The sequence below is a fragment of the Ranitomeya variabilis genome, chromosome 4 (assembly GCF_051348905.1).
Source record: "Ranitomeya variabilis isolate aRanVar5 chromosome 4, aRanVar5.hap1, whole genome shotgun sequence".
In the NCBI taxonomy this organism is placed as follows: domain Eukaryota; kingdom Metazoa; phylum Chordata; class Amphibia; order Anura; family Dendrobatidae; genus Ranitomeya; species Ranitomeya variabilis.
In genome coordinates this window covers 36158223-36178607 of record NC_135235.1, presented here as the reverse complement: position 1 = coordinate 36178607, position 20385 = coordinate 36158223, and the positions used below count along the sequence as shown (strand labels likewise).

General features: G+C 43.5%; 1 protein-coding gene across 1 annotated transcript in view; it reads left to right on the top strand.

Moving 5' to 3' along the window:
- HPSE2 (heparanase 2 (inactive)) overlaps nt 1-20385 on the top strand; it is a 412602-nt gene that overhangs the window by 319938 nt on the left and 72279 nt on the right. The window contains exons 7-9 of the mRNA XM_077258334.1: nt 1963-2056; nt 5000-5106; nt 9123-9237. Of these exons, the coding sequence (XP_077114449.1) occupies nt 1963-2056; nt 5000-5106; nt 9123-9237 (316 nt within the window). The remainder of the gene's footprint in view (nt 1-1962; nt 2057-4999; nt 5107-9122; nt 9238-20385) is intronic.

Below are 20385 nucleotides of genomic sequence, written 5' to 3'. Positions count from 1 at the left end.
GTGTCTGCTAGCGATGGAGATAATTTTTCATTCAAAAAGTCAAATGGCGCTCCTTCCCTTCCGAGCCTTACCATGTGCCCAAACAGTGGTTTACCCCCACATGTGAGGTATCGGTGTACTCAGGAGAAATTGTCCAACAAATTTTAGGATCCATTTTATCCTGTTGCCCATGTGAAAATGAAAAAATTGAGGCTAAAATAATTTTTTTGTGAAAAAAAAGTACTGTTTCATTTTTACGGATCAATTTGTGAAGCACCTAGGGGTTTAAAGTGCTCACTATGCTTCTAGATAAGTTCCTTGGGGGGTCTAGTTTCCAAAATGGGGTCACTTGTGGGGGAGCTCCAATGTTTAGGCACACGGGGGCTCTCCAAACGCGACATGGTGTCCGCTAACGATTGGAGCTAATTTTCCATTCAAAAAGTCAAATGGCGCTCCTTCCCTTCCGAGCCCTGCCGTGCGCCCAAACAGTGGTTTACCCCCACATATGAGGTATCAGCGTACTCAGGACAAATTGGACAACAACGTTCGTGGTCCAGTTTCTCCTTTTACCCTTGGGAAAATAAAAAAAATTTCGCTAAAAGATCATTTTTGTGACTAAAAAGTTAAATGTTCATTTTTTCCTTCCATGTTGCTTCTGCTGCTGTGAAACACCCGAAGGGTTAATAAACTTCTTGAATGTGGTTTTGAGCACCTTGAGGGGTGCAGTTTTTAGAATGGTGTCACTTTTGGGTATTTTCAGCCATATAGAACCCTCAAACTGACTTCAAATGTGAGGTGGTCCCTAAAAAAAATGGTTTTGTAAATTTTGTTGTAAAAATGAGAAATCACTGGTCAAATTTTAACCCTTATAACTTCCTAGCAAAAAAAAAAATTGTTTCCAAAATTGTGCTGATGTAAAGTAGACATGTGGGAAACGTTATTTTGTAACTATTTTGTGTCACATAACTCTCTGGTTTAACAGAATAAAAATTCAAAATGTGAAAATTGCGAAATTTTCAAAATTTTTGCCAAATTTCTGTTTTTTTCACAAATAAACTCAGAAATTATCGACCTAAATTTACCACTAACATGAAGCCCAATATGTCACGAAAAAACAATCTCAGAATCGCTAGGATCCGTTGAAGCGTTCCTGAGTTATTACCTCATAAAGGGACACTGGTCAGAATTGCAAAAAACGGCAAGGTCATTAAGGCCAAAATAGGCTGGGTCATGAAGGGGTTAAAATCCATTTCTGAATTGCTGTATAATCCTTTACAAATGTTTCATTTCAATCTCCTCCCACCAAGTCTGGTGGACAGCTTCTCAGTGTCCCTCCTCCCTGCTGCTGCTGATTCTGCCCCCACCTATCCTGATTGACAGATCCTAAGAGTCCCTCCTCCCTGCTGTTGCTGAATCTTTGTCCATTTATCATTCCTTTGGATAGTCGATAATGTTCACAGTTGGGAATAGCCCTTTAAGCATTTCCCATATAAAGAACCACACGACAGCGCTGCCTTTCGGTATATAATCCTCTCCAGCTTATTTTCACGATCCATTTGGCCCTTGTTACTTTTCCTCTTCAAAGAAAACAGTAGTAAAGTTTTAATTTTATGCTTTTGGGAAGCACATACTCGGCAGCAATACTTCAATATGGCAGATTTCAGTTCAGGTCCAGTGAAAATATTATTCTAGTTGTAAAATGCGCACACCAGTGAGCGGTAGTAAGCGGTGACTGGTATTGTTATTAGGGGTCTAGCTTTGCACACACTTTATTTCATGTTCGTACTCATATATTTATCTGTGGTTGCCCACCAGCGATGCGTCCCGTGGCTTCTGGCTTGCCTCTGCTTTCGGACTGATTTATTACATTTGTGTATGGAAGAGGCATGGGATCTGCTGTACGCGCACACGGGAACTGCAGCAGACGCATGTGGATTACATTACTAGAAATTAACATATAATGTCTATTTTTTTTGTTATTAGTCACAACATCGATGGACGAGTCGGTAAAGCGATGGACTTCATGAAAACACGACTGCTGGACGCCTTGTCTGATCAGATCCGAAAAATTCAGAAAGTTAGTAATTTTTAGACTTTTAAAGGGATATTCCATCCCCAAAAATTATTTTCTAGTCACTGGATAGTTGTTAAATGTCAGACTGTCCGAGATCCCCAAATGTCTGATTGGAGGGACCCTGCAAAAATTGCTTGACAGAAGGTACTAAACAAAGTATTTCTGAAATTCCCTTAAGTTTGTATGGAGAGGCAGCGCATGCGTTCCCCAATGGTGCAGAAAGTGGGAGACCGGGGTTACCCTGTTGTAGTCATCAGGTGGGCTCCCAGTTATCAGGCCCTTATTAATCTAATAACTAATGGATAGTGGGGGGGGTTCCCATTAATCAGACCTCTCTAATCTAATAGCTACTTGATAGTGGGGTGTTCCAAGTAATCAAAACCCACTAATCTAATAATTACTGGATTATGGGGGGTTCCCAGTAATCAGACCACACTAATCTAATATTAGGGGGTTCCCAGTAATCAGACCCCACTAATCTAATTATTACTGGATAGTGGGGGTTCCAGGTAATCAGACCCCATTAATCTAATAATTACAAGATAGTGGGGGGTTCCAGGTAATCAGACCCCATTAATCTAATAATTACTGGATAGTGGGGGTTCCAGGTAATCAGACCCCATTAATCTAATAATTAGTGGATAGTGGGGGATTCCAGGTAATCAGACCCCACTAATCTAATTATTACTGGATAGTGGGGGTTCCAGGTAATCATACCCCACTAATCTAATAATTACTGGATAGTGAGGGTTCCAGGTAATCAGACCCCACTAATCTAATAATTAGAGGATAGTGGGGGATTCCAGGTAATCAGACCCCATTAATCTAATAATTACTGGATAGTGGGGGTTCCAGGTAATCAGACCCCATTAATCTAATAATTACAAGATAGTGGGGGGTTCCAGGTAATCAGACCCCATTAATCTAATAATTACTGGATAGTGGGGGTTCCAGGTAATCAGACCCCATTAATCTAATAATTAGTGGATAGTGGGGGATTCCAGGTAATCAGACCCCACTAATCTAATTATTACTGGATAGTGGGGGTTCCAGGTAATCAGACCCCATTAATCTAATAATTACTGGATAGTGGGGGGTTCCAGGTAATCAGACCCCATTAATCTAATAATTAGTGGATAGTGGGGGATTCCAGGTAATCAGACCCCACTAATCTAATTATTACTGGATAGTGGGGGTTCCAGGTAATCAGACCCCACTAATCTAATAATTACTGGATAGTGGGGGGTTCCAGGTAATCAGACCATTCTAATCTAGTAACTATTGGATAGTGGGGTATTGCCAGTAATCAGACACTTCTAATCTAATAACTACTGGATAGTGGGGTAGTTAAAGTAATCATACCCCCACCAATCTAATAATAATTACCCATCTATTGGATAGTTGATAAATGTTAGAATTGTAAGAGTCCAATTATCGAGACCCCCACAGATTACTAAAACCAAGGAGGTGCTGCCCATGATGGTTATGGAAAACTTCAGAGCATTATTTTCAACATTTAATTTCTTGTATTTTGGGCAAAAATACATTTTGCTAATGAGTTTCATTAAAATCATAGCATCATTTTGCTTTTACAGGCTCTTTCTGTTGACTTATGACCACATCAAAGTTGAGCTGCACTTTTATGTTGTCTGTAATACTAAATCAGCACAAAGGAGCGCAGAAAAAGACCGTTACAAACCCATTGTCAGAATGAGCTCACTCATGAATTATCCATTGACTCATTCCGATGCTGGCAATATGCCAAAAAATGGTGAAACTTTTTAATGAAATCCAATTGAAAAAATTATTTACCCCATAATTTATGCACTCAAGTAAGAAAAAAATGTTCCTCAAGGTGTCATTGACTCCCACAGAGTTTGTATAGTGCACCAATATCAGGGGGAAATTGAATTCAGTAATCGGGCCACCTCCAATTTAATATTTATTATGACCTATCCAGGACACTTAGGGGTGTAACTATAGTGGGTGCAGAAGCTGTAGTTGCACCCGGGCCTTGGATCCTAGGGGGCCCTAAAGGTGTCTTTGGCTCATATGAATAGACCAATACTTTTAAACACCAGTGATAATTGGGGGGCCTGTTGGAGATTTTGCATTGGAGCACAGGAGCATCAAGTCACACCCCTGAGGACACCCATAGATGCCAACCAATGCTAACATTGGCAGAATATACAAGCTCCATGCAGACCATGTCCTTTTAAATAGTCCCAAATACATGCTTATAATAAAGAAGAGAGATTGACCGGCACTGCACGAGCTATTGTGCATTAACAGAACTACAGGTGTGATTCCTGAAGACTAGACGGACTTGGTTTCCACAGAAGATAGGGAGGTGCTTTGCATGTCAAGAAGCTAATCCACGTGTAACAAAAGAGAGGAAAGAAATGCAGCACTCACCCAGAAACTTCAGTTACGTGAATGTCCTTTATTCAACATCACAATCCATTGAGATATGGTGCGGCTTAAGTTAGGGCATACGAGAGGAGCGGGAGCGTGCAGAGACGTCCCTGCACGCTCCCGCTCCTCTCGTATGCCCTAACCTAAGCCGCACCATATCTCAATGGATTGTGATGTTGAATAAAGGACAGTCATGTAACTGAAGTTTCTGGGTGAGTGCTGCATTTCTTTCCTCTCTTTTGTTACACATGCTTATAATAAACATTCCCCAAAAATATGCTAATGGAGAAAAGGGTGTTCATTGAAAGTGGCCACCATGTTAGCAGTATGAAATTTATTTAAAAGGGGCCTTTCAGTCTTTTTTTTGTTTTAGAAAATATTGGAGGTCTCCATTATTTATCCTCCGTTATTCTTTCTGAAAATGTATGAATAAATTGCAACTGGGCAGTACCATCCCGTAAAGGGGCGTGTGCTACACAAAGTGACACTGACAGAACTGATTGGATGGTGTATTGTGTGCTGTATATACAGGTGGTGAATATGCACAGCCCGGGGAAGAAGGTATGGCTCGGAGGAGTGGGCGCGCCATGGTCTAGAGGAACAAACAACTTATCCGATACGTATGCAGCAGGGTTCCTGTAAGTAAAAAAAAAATGGTCACCTTGTAGCCTATAAAAGCAGCTTCCTATTGTCATGTAGATATCTTGGGGATTGGACTAGTGAATTTTATCACTAACTGGGTGCATGGCAGGGATTTAAATTGTTTAAAAAAAGTTTTTTGAGGAGTTTTTTGGAGCAGACTCTTTTCAAAATCCTATTTAAAGGGGTTGTCTAGGCCTGGAGTTTTGTGCAGTCACTCTGTGTGTTCGCTGTCATGATTTTCTGTGCCGACACCAAGAACAGGCGAACGTGTGACTGCAAGGTCACCTGCCGACTAGACGTACACGGCCTCGCTCAATACAAGTGAATTGAACAAGGCTGGACACGTCTAGTCGGAATGTGGCAGGAAGTATGCAAATCGCTTGCCTGTGGTCACATGACCACCCATTACTGGAGAATCCTAACAGTGTGTGCTGTTATTCAGAAGTATGAAGTCACATAGAGTGACTGCAGACTTGAGCCCTGAGCCTAGACATCCTCTTTAAAAACTCTTGGAAATGAGAAATCCACTTTGCTGTTTATATGAGGAGGTTTTCTTTAAGTTTTTTCGTGAAGAGGTTTTGAAAAATGCTTGATGGAAAAAGAAAGTGCATGTTGCTACTCTGAAATTAATCCTGAAGGAAACTTTTCCACACTGGTTACTTTACAATCCGCAAAGAACGCTTCAAGAAAAAAACTTTTTCAAAACTATTCAAAACTGCTTCAGAAATAGAAAAAATCCACCCCCCAAAAAAGCAGAGATTTCTACTTGAATAACTCATGGTTTTAGAACGTCTCCAATAATTCTGTGTGCACATAGGCTTACTGGTGAGTTGTAATTCAGAAGTATTACCCATAGGCATGGCAGGCCTGGAAGGGAAGCCTAAAGAATGATTATTGCCAGGGGCCTCCTCCAGTCTACAAAATTGAAAGTGAAGAGTGGCTTACATAAACCTGGAACTGGCCTAGGCATAAAAAAAGTGCATGGAGGTGGGGGAATACTCCTCTTAAAGGGGTTTTCCAGTTTCCTGTTCTCTGGCATCTGTGCTATACCACCCTCCCCAGGTCCAGCTCTGAGTCTCTATTATCTCTGTTATTGGCTGCAGTGCTGACATCACATAGACAGCACTGCAGCCAATCAATGAGATCGGCGGTTCTGAGCGGCTCTAGCTGTCAATTCGGTGAGCTCAATGATTGGCTGAAACATTGTCGTCAGCACTGCGCGCAATAATAGACATTTAGCGCTGGACCCCGGGAGGGTGTATAAAGCACACAAACTGGGGTACAAAGGGTTTCCGTAACCAGTAAACCACATAAACGATGGGGGGCTTCTACATGAGCCCTATATTTTTCACTGTTGACTTCAGCCTTTTCCCCCCACATGACTCCATGTTTGATTTTCACCTCTTCACCTCTTGGAGCTAAGGCGCACACACAGCGCAATAGTTTGGCAGCGGCCCCCTGTGTAACATCTGTGCGGTATCACAGATCGCGCTTGTTGGGATACGGGCCATGTTACACGCAGGAAATCTCTCCCTTTTGTGCAAGCGCCATTGTTGCACACATGCAAAAGCAATTTGGACGCAGATTGCAATTACAGCACCTCTGTTCACACAAGTTACCCGGTGTCAGCCCTCGCTAATCACATCCTTTGAGTTCGTTAGCTCTTCGACAAGAATAAAAAAAAACCCAAAAGCGTTTAACCCTTTCCCGAGCATACAAATGCTGCCGACATCTGCATACCGTGCTATAAATAATACTCCGCATCTGGAGCGTTTTATAGCAACGCAGCTGTTTATGGCTTCTCTAGTCTCGCATTTATATCATTAGACTTGGTATTTATTAATGAGCCCGCGTACATAAAATAGAAAGACAAATATCAAAGGTATCAGGAGAGCCCTTTTCTTTATGATCTTCACAAGTTCGGGCAGAAGGGAAGGGCAAGCGGCTGCCAGATTTGTGCACGTTGCCTCTAACTAAGCAATAAAGCCTGAATCTTGGCATCGGGGGACGTAGTAAATGAACAAACTGAGAAAAGGATTAGAAAGCCGTCGTTAAAACACACTTCACGGTGACTACTTGATGTGAGCCCCGAGGCCGCGACAATTATTTTTGTGTAGATTTCTTCGCTGATCAGAAGCTCTTTAAGCTTTTATTAGTAGAAAACTAAACCTAACACCTCGGAAAACTGGTTTCTGCCTCTAAATTGATTCCACGGGAGGTCGTTTAAAGGGGCTTGTAGTAGTCTTAAACGGTCGGTAGCCTTCTCTGTACTGTCTTACTTATCAGAGGCTCGGGCCTTAACCCTGTCGTGTGTTTGCGGAAAGATCGACCAGGTCATACTGTGCCGTTTTATAAAATGACATCACAAGATGGCTTCATACAACCTCAGTGCACTCAGGATGGGGCTGTATTGTACACCCGGCTATCTGCCATACAGTAATCGACAGCGCCATAGTATATGATATCTCCACTACTATCTATCGGCCTGCACCTCCTGACAGAAGCAAATGGAAACAGGTTCCATGTGCATCTGAAACATTGCATGTATTTTTGATCTGGGAGAATAAATCATTTTTGCAATTTTTTATTCAAATTATTGAAATGCACCAGTCTTTAATTGCTATTTTGAAGATTATTCTCAAAGGTGCTGGAATTTGCCCATTCTCTTATTGGCTCTTTTTGCCTATTACGATTACGATGATGCCTCTGCATTATTTTTTAGATTATCTATCATCTTTCTATTTATTTATCTATCTATTATTTATCTATCTATCTATCTATTATCTATCTATCTGTCATCTATCTATTATCTATCTATCATCTATCTATTATCTATCTATTATCTATCTATCTATTATCTATCTAACTATCTATTATCTATCTATCTATCTATCTATTATCTATCTATCTATCTATTATCTATCTATCTATTATCTATCTATTTATTATCTATCTATTATCTAACTATCTATTATCTATCTATTATCTATCTATCTATCTATCTATCGATCTATTATCTATCTATTATATATCTATTTATCATCTATCTATTATCTAACTATCTATTATCTATCTATTATCTATCTATCTATCTATCTATCTATCTATCTATCTATCTAGTGTTTCAAAAATGGAGGCAGCACACCAGTCAGGGTCCAAGGTAGAGGTGATTAGTTTAATAGCCCATCACAGCGACGTTTCGGCTCATGGTAAGCCTTTCTCAAGCTTGGTGTGTTGCCTCCATTTTTATTATCTATCTATCATCACTGGTCGGTGCCTCTTCCATTCCCGCAATTGCCGTCCTTCTGCCTTGGTTGATGTGGATGACACGTTCTACGTTATCTATCCCGCACCACCAATCTGACCTCTGCGCCATTGCAGCACAGAATTGCACAGGCGTGCCACACTATTCCCTGCTGTAGAGAAAGCAATGTACTGTAATGCGCCGGCTTTACATCCAGGTCAGAGTCTCTCCCTGTCCTCTCCGGCACATGCACATTACAGTACTTTGCTCTGTCCTCAGCAAGAAAGAGTGTAGCAGCAAGCCTGTGCAGGTCTGTGCTTCACCTGCGCAAGAGTGAGGTTGGCGGCGTTGTGTGGATGAGGTAGGACATGTTTTCTCCATCTATCAATCAAGACAGGACAGCGATTGTTGGGATAGTGAAGGCACCAAGCAAAGACCAGTGATGAGTCTGATGACCATCAGACCAGACCGTGCTGTATGGTGAAATTACAAAATGTATTCTTTGGAAATGCAGAGAAAGTTGCATTGCTGGACTGCGGTTAAAGTGGCGTAAAAAGCGGTGGCTTTAGCTTATATTGGGAAAACCTGGTAACAGGTTCCCTTTAAATCTAGTAGATTATGGGTGCATGCTGTTTGTCACATACTGTCATCTTTTTAAAGCCCATTGGCACAACAGATAAGATCAGTAAGCAGGTCGTATCTTTTGTTATGTATGATACTTTATGTTCCTTTCCACCGAGTTTTGTTTTTCTGTTTGTCCTGATTTAGGTGGTTAAATACATTAGGAATGTCGGCCAATCAAGGAGTTGATGTTGTGATCCGTCATTCATTCTTTGATCATGGATACAACCATCTGGTGGATCAAAACTTTAACCCACTGCCGGTAAGATTATAATAATTTTAATGATGAAATGATGATTTGATTACATCTATCTCTTTAGATAATAAGGTCATACAATTGTATCCTGTCCAGGGAAACTTGTAGCTTTTGATGCTATGGGCATAATGAAAATTATTATCAGACTGTTTTCAGTACTTGTACTTTGGATCTATCGTATTACAGATATTTATACGCTGATACCTTGTAGTCTGACTTCTACATTGCACATTGGTACTTCTATATATTCAATGGTTATAGGAGTTGTCCCTTGGTAGAAAACTTTTTCCACAGGCTGCAACAGCTCCCAAGAAAACCAAAACAAGAATTACTTACCCTCCCTGGGTCCAGTGGCAGCCATACAGTGCTACACTGATCTCTGTGGTTTTCTGAAGTCAAGACCTGCTACAGGCTGGTAGTTTTCAGAGGCAATCGTTATTTTTGCTACATATTGGAAAAGTATTACAGTGAATCTTACAAATGATAAAATGTCTTAGGGGACTCAAAATAAAGTAAAAGGCAATTAAAAATATTTTTTGAAAATACAAAAAAGAGGAAGTTACTATTTTTACTCAGCAGCTATGTCTGTAAGAGTAGTGTGCCTTTAAGCCACTATTTTTACTCTGTAGCTGTGGCTGTAGGAGTACTGCACTTAGCAAACATTTTATTTATTCTGCTCCTGTGTCTGTGAGAGTACTGTGCTTAAAAAAACACTTTTTATACTCTGCAGCTGTGTCTGTGGTAATACTGTGCCTTAAAAACACATTATTTACTCTGCACCTGTGTCTGTGGGAGTACTGTTCCAAAAAACTGCTTGTTTACTATGCACCTGTATCTGTGGAAGCACTGCGACTTAAAATACTTTTGTCATGATCCAGACCGGGTTTTGAGTCCTGTTTTCCCTTTTTCCCAGTCTGGTCATGTCAAGAGTTAACCTTTCTCAGCCTCTATCTGGGTTCAGGTTGGCTATTTATCGCCGCTGCTTCCTGCAGGCGATGTCAGTTATAGTTATAGTGTTGCTGTAGCTGACTCTGATTTGTCCTGCTGTGTTTGCTGTCTGAACCCGTGTCTCTGTTTTCCACTATTCCCGTCTTGACTCTGTGTTTCCCTTAAGTGTGCTGACTCCGTGGTTTTGACTTGGCTTGTATCCTGACCTGCATCTGTCTTTTGGCTTATCTGCTCCTGACCGTTACTGACTCCCTGGCTTGTCTCTGACCATGAGTTTGCTTATTCCTTTGGTACTGCACTACAGTCTAGGATTTGACGTGGCTTGTTTGACTATTCTGCTGCCACCTGTGGTAACCTCACTGCTGCACTGCAGGCCAGCTCTGTTTAGATGCAGTCCTGCTTCCACTCTACTTCCATCTAGTGGAGCCTGCACCTACCTGCATTGCAGCAGCGTGACAACTTTTTTTTACTCTGAAACTGTCTTCTTTGGGTGCATTATGACTAAAAAACACTTTATTTAATTTGTACCTGTGTATGTGGGAGTACTGTGCCTAAAACTATTTTTTTTCTCTGTAGTCATGTATGTGGGAGTGCTGTGCCTGAAAGCACTTTTTGTACTCTGTCTGTGGGGATATTAAGATGAAAAAAAAACACTTTATTTACTCTGCACCTGTCTCTGTGGAGTACTGTGCCTAAAACCACTTTTTTACTCTGCAGCCATGTTTTCGGGAGTACTTTCCCTAAAAAACACTTTACTCTGCAGTTATGTCTGTTGGAGTATTATGCCTAAAAACTCTTTATTTACTCTGCACCTGTGTCTATGGGAATATTTTGCCTAAAAAACTCTTTTTTTTACTCTGCAGCAGTGTCTAGTCTGTGGGAGTACTGTGCCTAAAAAACACTGTTTTACTCTGCAGCCATGTATGTTGGAGTACTGTACCGAAAAAAAAATGTATTTACTCTGCAGTCATGTCTGTGGGAGTACTATGCATAAAAACCACCTTATTTACTCTGCACCTGTCTCTGTGGGAGTACTTTGCCTAAAACCCATTTTTTTAATCTGCAGCTTTCTATGTGGGAGTACTGTGCCTAAGAAAGCCTTTTTTTTACTTTTCACCTATGTCTGTGGGAGTACTGTGCCTAAAGAACACTTTATTTACCCTGCATCTGTTTGTGTTGGAGTATTATACCTAAAACCACTTTGTTTACTATGCACCTGTGTTTGTAGAAGTACTGTGCCTAAAAAACAGTTTAATTGCTCTGTGCCTGTGTCTCTGGAGGTACTGTGCCTAAAATCCATTTTATTTAATCTGCAGTTGTGTTTGTGGGAGTACTGTGCTTCACAAGTCAGAATCGCTCTTTTACTCTGTCGCCTTCTATGTGGGAGTACTGTGCCTAAAAAACACATTTTTTTACTATGCACCTGTGCTTGTGGGAGTACTGTGCTTAAAAACAGTTTATTTACTTTGTACCTGTGTCTGTGGGGATACTGTGCCTAAAACCCATTTTATTTAATCTGCAGTTGTGTTTGTGGGAGTACTGTGCCTCACAAGTCACAACCACTCTGTTATTCTGCAGCCTTCTATGTGGGGGTACTGTGCCTAAAAAACACTTTTTTTTACTGTGCACCTGTGTTTGTAGGAGTACTGTGCCTAAAAAACAGCTTATTTACTCTGTACCTGTGTCTGTGGGGGTACTGTGCCTAAAACCCATTTTATTTAATCTGCAGTCATGTTTGTGGGAGTACTGTGCCTCACAAGTCAGAATCGCTCTTTTACTCTGCCGCCTTCTATGTGGGAGTACTGTGCCTAAAAAACACTTTTTTTACTATGCCCCTGTGTTTGTAGGAGTACTGTACATAAAAACAGCTTATTTACTCTGTACCTGTGTCTGTGGGGGTACGGTACCTAAAACACATTTTATTTAATCTGCAGTCGTGTTTGTGGGAGTACTGTGCCTCACAAGTCACAACCACTCTTTTACTCTGCAGCCTTCTATGTGGGAGTACTGTGCCTAAAAACACTTTTTTTATCATGCACCTGTGTTTGTAGGAGTACTGTGCCTAAAAACAGCTTATTTACTCTGTACCTGTGTCTGTGGGGATACTGTGCCTAAAACCCATTTTATTTACTCTGCTGTCGTGTTTGTGGGAGTACTGTGCCTAAAAAACATTTTATTTACTATGCACCTGTCTCTTTGGGAGTTCTGTGCCTCAAAACAACTTTATTCTACTCTGCAGCCTTCTATGTAGATTACAGTGCCTAAAAACAATTTTTGTTTACTCTGCAACTGTGTCTGTGGGAGTATTGTGCCTAAAACACACTTTTTTTTTACTCTGCAGTCATGTTTATGGGATTAGTGTGCCTATAAACACTTTTTTTTACTCTGAACCTATGTATGTAGGAGTATCATTCCTAAAAACACTTTATTAACTCTGCACTTGTGTCTGTGTGAGTACTATGCCTAAAAAATGTGTTTTTTAAACTCTGCAGCCATATCTGTGGGATTACTGTGCCTAATAACAACTTTATTTACTCTGCACCAGTGTCTGTGGGAGCACTGTGCCTAAAAAATCACTCTTATCTCTGCCACTGTGCCTGTTGGAGTACTGTGCCTAAAAAAACCCTGTATTTACTCTGCACCTGTGTCTGTGGTAGTACTGTGGCTAAAAAACACTTTTTTTTTAATTGCACCTGTGTCTGTGGGAGTACTGTGCATAAAAAACATTGTTTCCCCTGCACCTGTGTCTTTTGGAGAACTGTGCCTAAAAAGCACTTTATTTACTCTGCACCTGTGTCTGTGAGATTACTGTGCCTAAAAAAACCCATTTTATTTACTTTTCACATGTGGGAGTGCTATGCCTAAAAACCCTTTTCAACTGTGCAGCAGTGTCTGTGGGAGTATTGTGCCTAAAAACACTTTATTTACTCTGTGTCTGTTAGAGTACTGTGCCTAAAAAACACTTTATTTGCCTTTACCTGTGTATGTGGGAGTACTGTGAATAAAAAAACTTTTTCTTCTCTGCACTTGTGTCTGTTAGAGTACTATGCCTAAAAATTATTTTATTTACTCTGCACCTGTGTGTGTGTGAGTACTGTGCTTAAAACACACTTTATTTACTTTTCACCTGTGTCTGCGGGAGTACTGGGTCTAAAAACTACTTTTTTACTCTGTAGTCATGTATGTGGGGATACCATGCCTTAAAAAAACACTTTATTTACTTTGCAGTCATGTCTCTGGGAGTACTTTGCCTAAAAACACTCTGAAGCTGTGTCTGTGGCAGTATTATGCCTAAAAAACACTTTATTTACTCTGCACCTGTGTCTCTGGGAGTACTGTGCCTAAAAACTACTTTTTTTTTTACTCAGCAGCGATGTATGTGGGAATACCGTGCCTACATTTTTTTATTTACTCTGCAGTCATTTCTGTGTGGAGTACTTTGCCTATAAACAAGTTTTTTCTCTGCAGTCGTGTCTATAGGAGAAATGTGCCTAAAAATACTTTTTTTTACACTGAACTTGAGTCTGTGGGAGCACTGTGGCTAAAAAACATTTTTTTACTCTGCAGCCATGTTTGTGGGAGTACTGTGCCTTAAAGCCGCTTTATTTACTCTGCACCAGTGTCTGTGTCTGAGCACTATGCCTAAATAACACTTTTTTAATCTGTATCTGCATCTGTAGGGGTACTTTGCATAAAACACACGTTTTTTTCTCTGCACCTGTGTCTGTCAGAGTACTGCACCTAAAAAAACATTTTATTTACTCTCCAGTTGTGTCTTTTGGAGTACTATTCCTAAAAAGCATTTTATTTACTCTTTAGCTGTGTCTGTAAGAGTACTGTGCCTAGAAAACACTTTATTTACTCTGCACATATGTTTGTGGGAGTCCTGTGCCTAAGAACCACTTTATTTACCCTTCAACAGTGTCTGTGGGAGTAATGTGCCTAAAATCCAGTTTTTTACTGTACACCCGTGTCTGTGGGAGTATTGTGCATAAAAACACTTTTTTTCTCTGCATCGGCATCTGTGGGAATATTATGCCTAAAAAACACTTTATTTACTTTGCACCTGTGTCTGTAGGAGTACTGTGCCTAAAAAGACCTTTTTACTATGCACCTGTGTCTGTTGGAGTACTGTGCCTGAAAACAACTTTATATGCTCTTCAGTTGTGTCTTTGGGAGTACTGTTCCTAAAAACGTGTTTATTTACTGTTCAGCTGTGTCTGTGGAAGTACAGTGCGTAAAAGGCACTTTATTTACTCTGCACATATGTTTGTGGGACTACTGTGCCAAAGAACCACTTCATTTACTCTTCAACAACAGTGTCTTTGGTAGTACTGTGTCTTAAAACCACTTTTTTACTCTACAGCCATTCTGAGGGAGTACTGTGCCTAAAATCCACCTTTTTACTGTACATCTGTGTCTGTGGGAGAACTGTGTCTAAAAAAACAATTTTTTTTTACTCTGCAGCTGTGTTTGAGATAATATTGTGGCTAAAAAAAACCTTTATTTACTCTTCTGCATCTGTGTCTGTGGGAGTGTTGTGCCTAAAAACACTTTTTTTTTTACTCTGCATCTGTGTGTCTGGGAATATTAAGATGAAAAACTACTTTATTTACTCTGCACCTGTGTCTGTGGGAGTACTGTGCCTAAAAAAAACACTTCTTATTTACTCTGCAGCTGTGTTTGTGATAATACTGTGAGTACTGTACCTAAAAATCAATTTTGTTACTATGCACCAGTGCCTGTTTGAGTACTGTGCCTAAAAACACTTTATTTACTCTGCAGTGATGTCTGTAGGAAAAATGTGCCTAAAAAACACTTTTTTTTTTCACTCTGCACCTCTGTCTGGGGGACTACTAAAAAATGCTTTGTTTTCTCTACATCTGTATCTGTGGAATTACTGTGCCTAAAACACTTAAAAAAAAGAAGAGAGTATCAAATAGGGGACGTGGCTGTGGCCATGCTGTTGCTGGTGGTGGTATAGCTGCGGCAGGGAGAGAACATGATCGTTCTGGGCCTGCTACATGCCCAAATTAAACACCTTTCTATGGTGCAAGTAGATGGCAGGACATTCTGCGTCATGTCGTAAGGCTGAGTACCGCTGCACCATTCGTGAGGCCAGAACATGTTGAGTCAATTTTAGATTGGATGGCTGAGAGTGCCTCCAGTTCCTTCGCATTATCTTCCGCCCAGTCCCCTGCTGAAAACACAGAGTTGGCACCTGCGGACCATGGTCATCTGGCTTCTACCTCACCCCCTTGCAATCCAACCAAGCAGTCTGAGCCCCAAGTCACGCAGCAGTCACTTCTGCTCTTCGAATACTTTTCTGGCTGTGGTTTTGTGGGCCATCCAACTGGCCCTGCCCCAAAAGTGGAAGAGATTGAGTGCACTGATGCCCAACCACTTGTTCAGCTGAAGGATGAGTATGTGGGAGGGTTAGTGTACTCGGTGAGTAGACCACAGAAGCACATCTCTGATGATGGCGAAACACAGGTGCAAATTGCTGCATCTTTCTGCAGTGTGTCGACCGGCAAGGAAGGTAAGGGTGAGGAGTGGGTGGAAGATAATGCGGGGGATGATGAGGTCCTAGACCCTACATGGAGTCAAGACTATCTGAGTGACATGGGCAGTTCAGAAGTGGCCATGCTGCCCCAGCTCCACAGCAAAAGAGGGAGCAGGGTGCAAAAGCACAGCGGCCGGCTCCTAGCCAGTACATCAGCTGCTACTGGCCACCGTGTCGATGAATTTAGCACACCAAAGCCAGCGCTCCCTGGAGTGGCATTTCTTCAGGCAATGTGCTGACAACAGGCAGATGGTTTGCACACTGTGCCATCAGAGACTGAAGCGAGGCATAAATGTCATGAAACTGAGCACCACCTGCATGACGAGACATCTGAATTCAAAGCATGAGCTGCAGTGGAGTACACACCGGAAAAAAACAGGAAAAGTCTGAGGCGCCTCTTTCTCCCTCTTCTGCTGCAGTCTCAGCCTCCTCCTCCCTCTCCCAATCAACAGGGCCACCTGGCTCACCACAAAGAGAGGATGTGACAACTCCATCACCACCAGCAGTGTCACTGAATGTCTCCACACCATCCCATGGAAGTGTTTAGCTGTCCATTCCCCAAACACTGGAGATAACGAGAAAGTACTCCCCTCCCCATCCATGAGCCATGGTCCTGAATGATAGGAATTTTAAAATTCCTGGCCTTTGAAATGCTGCCATTTTGGCCGATGTAGACCAACAGTCTTATAAAAAGTACGTGGTTCCCAGCTGCCAGAACTTTTCCAGGTGATCCATCCTTGCCCTGCACACACATAGTGGACAAAATCAGATGTGCACTGCGAATATGTTGAATTTGGTGTGCAGAGCTTCCTTAAAAATTACCCCGACATGTCAGAGCTGCTGCTAAAACTGAGGCCTGTGCAGCGCCCCAGAGTCCTGGTCATTGCAGTACTGTGGCTCCGCCGCTAAGGGGGGCTATGGTACGTCTGATGGCACTGAAGGAGTTCATCTGACCAGGTATCACATACACCAATACATTTCATAGTCGGGCCTCCAGGGGGAGCCAAGGGTACTATTCATTAGGCCACTCCTCACATACTGGTAAAACTGGGGGTCAGGCAGGAAGTTAGGGAGAACGCTGACTGGGTTGGAACCAGGCAACACCTTGTGGCAGAGGGTGTTGCAGGGGAAGATTCGGTAGGGTCCCTGTCAGGTTTGGGACCCTGACAGCGGCCTGGCAAACAGAGAGAAAGCTACGGGACCGCGCCTGCACTTCATAGCGGCGGTGCCCTAAGAAAGGATCAGAAGCGAGATATATTGTGCTGAGTGAGAAACGAGATCAAAGCAAGAAGGAGAATACCAGTAGGAGTCGTGCTGTAAGACCGAGGCAACATCCTACTGAGGCGCACAACCGGCGGCCGGAACGCCGAGGAAGTATTTCTATATATAGCTTCAGGCAATACTTCAAACCAACGGCAGGACAGTCAGTCACAGGCGGGCTGTCTCACCTAAATCACCTAAGAAGACATAGGGGGCAACCTGTGGAGAGGGGCGACTCTAGGGTCCCGGAAGAGCTCCGAGCCTACCCGTCATACGGGTGCGTCCCAACCATAACACCGGGAGGGACGGATTAGCAGAACATCATCTAATCGAGTTGTGAGGGAACACGAGAAACAGACACAACAGTTGTGGGGACTATCCCGTAAGCACAGCAGGGGAGGACCACAACACATAGCGCTAGCAGGAAGGCACAGATTTCCACCTGCAAGGAAAACTCTGGAGGTGCCATTGGACCGGCCGGACTTGCGCAGCCTGGTGAACCGTATTCCGGACTGAGGACCCAGAGACCTTCAGTAAAGAGGTAAAGAGACTGCAACCTGGTGTCCTCGTTATTTACTGCACCGCACCACCACCACTATCCACATCTATCATTGCGCTCCCCTCAGCAGGGTCACGGACCGGGTCTAGCCACCGTGACAACCCCAGAGCAGAGACTCAGAGGCCCGGTACCGGGTACCCCTCAGCCCTGCGGCAGTGGGGGCGCTGCAAACTTGGCATCACGAACAGGATCTACTTAAGCCTGAAGAATCAGGTCATGTGTGCCTTGGAACTGTGATTTATTATACTTGGACTGTGATTTATTGCAAAGGCTGTGTGTTGCCATTTACCGCCAAAAGTTCCCGCCAAAAGCCGCCGCCATTGCAGCGCCACAGGGAGCACAGAGGAAGAAGGGCGTGCCATGGGAGGAGACTACCAAAGCGGCGCCAGAAGTAGCGACCGCCCCCTCCGACTTCTGCTGCGAGAGGACGACCTACCCAGCAGCAGAGGAGAACCGCCCCCTGATTTGCAACGGCGGGAACGAGGTGAAGAAGGAGCTCAACCTCGGAGAAATGGCGGAGCCAGGTGCATGCGTTGTCACCGAATGCCAGACAGCGACGATGAGCAACAAGTGCCCGAGCAACGGCGAGGTGATCCCGGCTTGCCCTCACCCATCAGAGACGGACTCGCGTCCACCGCCCGTGAAGGACCTGAACTCCTGGGAGCCGCCAGTGGAGGAGCCGAGTCTACCTATCCCAGCCACGGAGCCATGGAGGGAGGAGCCACGTCAAGAGGCCACTCCGGAAGAGCCGCGGTCCGGGCTGCAGCCGATTCCAGTGTCCTCGTCAATGGGACCGATCGACATCGGTGGAATCACATCAGGCGTAGGTATGGACAGCACCCCTACTCCCCCGGCCGATTCTGCTCTCCCGACCGATCCGGTTCCCCTGACCGATCCCGCTCCTGTGACCGCTCCTCACCCCAACAACAATAACCGCGCCTTTACGGTAGAACGGGTGGTCCTCACCCCCGAAGTGATGGGGAAGCTGGTACCTCCCCTACCGACCAAGATGGGGGAACCCATAGATGTGGGCCCAGACGGGGTGATCCTCCGGTGGGCCCCCCCCCAGGAACGAGCCGTATGGAGCTCCGGGGGAGAGCCTCACCCTTGCTGTGCTCACTTGGGAACAGTATAAACAATGTCTGATCCAACACTGGAAAAACCGAGACGAAACAGAACCACAAACGCAACGCAGGAAGCCTGCGCACAACAGGAAAGACGTGGTAAAGTGGGGGACTGTGCTAGCCTTCCACCCGAAGAGGGGTTGGGGCTCCATACAGGAACCGGGACTACCAGCTGACGTCTTCGTTACTAGTTACAACGTAAAAACTCCCTGCTGCAGTCGAGATGGTGACCCATTGCAGAGGGGGGATCAGGTGACCTACACTCGCCACCGGAATGCACAAGGATGGTGCGTTCGGAACATCCACCGGTGTGAGCCTGAGGGAGCGTCGCCTGTTGCCGCAACCCCGATTGATCCTGATTTGACAGATCTCGTTACTATCACCACCGTCCGCCTTGTAGCAGCCGCCGAGCTTGCAAGCAGGATTAGCCTTCAAATCCAGACACCGGCTGATCTGATGGCACCTGAGAGACCAATTACCAGCACAGGTGCTGCATCGGCTGGGGGAAGGAAACCACCTTCTGCACCACAAGAGTAAGATCTTAAAACTCTGAATATGTAAATAGTTCTTCAAACTGTTTGTTTTCTGCTACGTTGCTGCTAAACCCGTCCAGGGTTAACTCTTAAAGGGATCCCTTTGTTGACCCGGGATCCCTATTGTTTTTGTTTGTTTTCTACGTTTGCACAAGTTATCAAGAACTGCTGAATCATGAACAATGCATGATACAAACTCCTTGTATATAGTTTGCACCTTCTTAAAGGTGCTCTCTACTGGTTTTACATAAAGACGGACTCTTTGCGAAGATACGGTTCTTGGAACCTGCATTGGATGCCTTGCTGCATACGGACTTGCGGCTTGAGAAGTTGCACTACCTCATAGAGACTTGGTCCCCTCTTAAAGGGGATGTTCACATCCTGCACTTATGAACAGTGTTGCCTTAAGATGGTTGAATGGCAAAAATGTCTTGAAAAAGAAAGTATTGATGATGTTGATATGTGAAAGTTAAATGTAACTAACTAGTTGATTGTAAGAAATGTTTGATAATGTGTTAGAGAATGAGGACAGAAAGTGAACCCGTACGGGGTTAGTTAGTGAGTCCTCCTAGGAGCCATACAGAGGTGGCTCAGTGATCTCAAACTGAAAGAAAAACATGTTCTATACTGTGTATAGTGGTGGAAGGACAGTAGGCTCAGGCAGAATGGAGCGGTCCTGTAACAGAAAGGAGAGGCAGTAGGTCTGGAGCAGTTAGGACAGGCGGTCCTGCCAATGTAAAGTAGGAGAATGTAGCACAGTTGGTTAAGCCTTATAATGTGTTATAAGAAGGTCTTTAGTGGATTCAGAGTGTACATCCTTAAAGGCAATGTTAAATTAATGTTTAAAAATTTTGCACTAAGTAGAATACCCGGTTGGGTAAGAAAAGTTATTTAAAAGTATTTAACCATGTTTGTAACGTTCAAGTGTCCTCACCTCCCATAAAGGGAAGCTCTGTTCAAATATGCTTATTGTTATTGCACTCACAAAAATTGTATGTCTTTTTGCTGACATGTATTGTTGTTTTCTTCCCAGTCCAGGAGTACTGGATTTAACCGGGGGGGAGTGCAGCGCCCCAGAGTCCTGGTCGTTGCAGTACTGTGGCTCCGCCGCTAAGGGGGGCTATGGTACGTCTGATGGCACTGAAGGAGTTCATCTGACCAGGTATC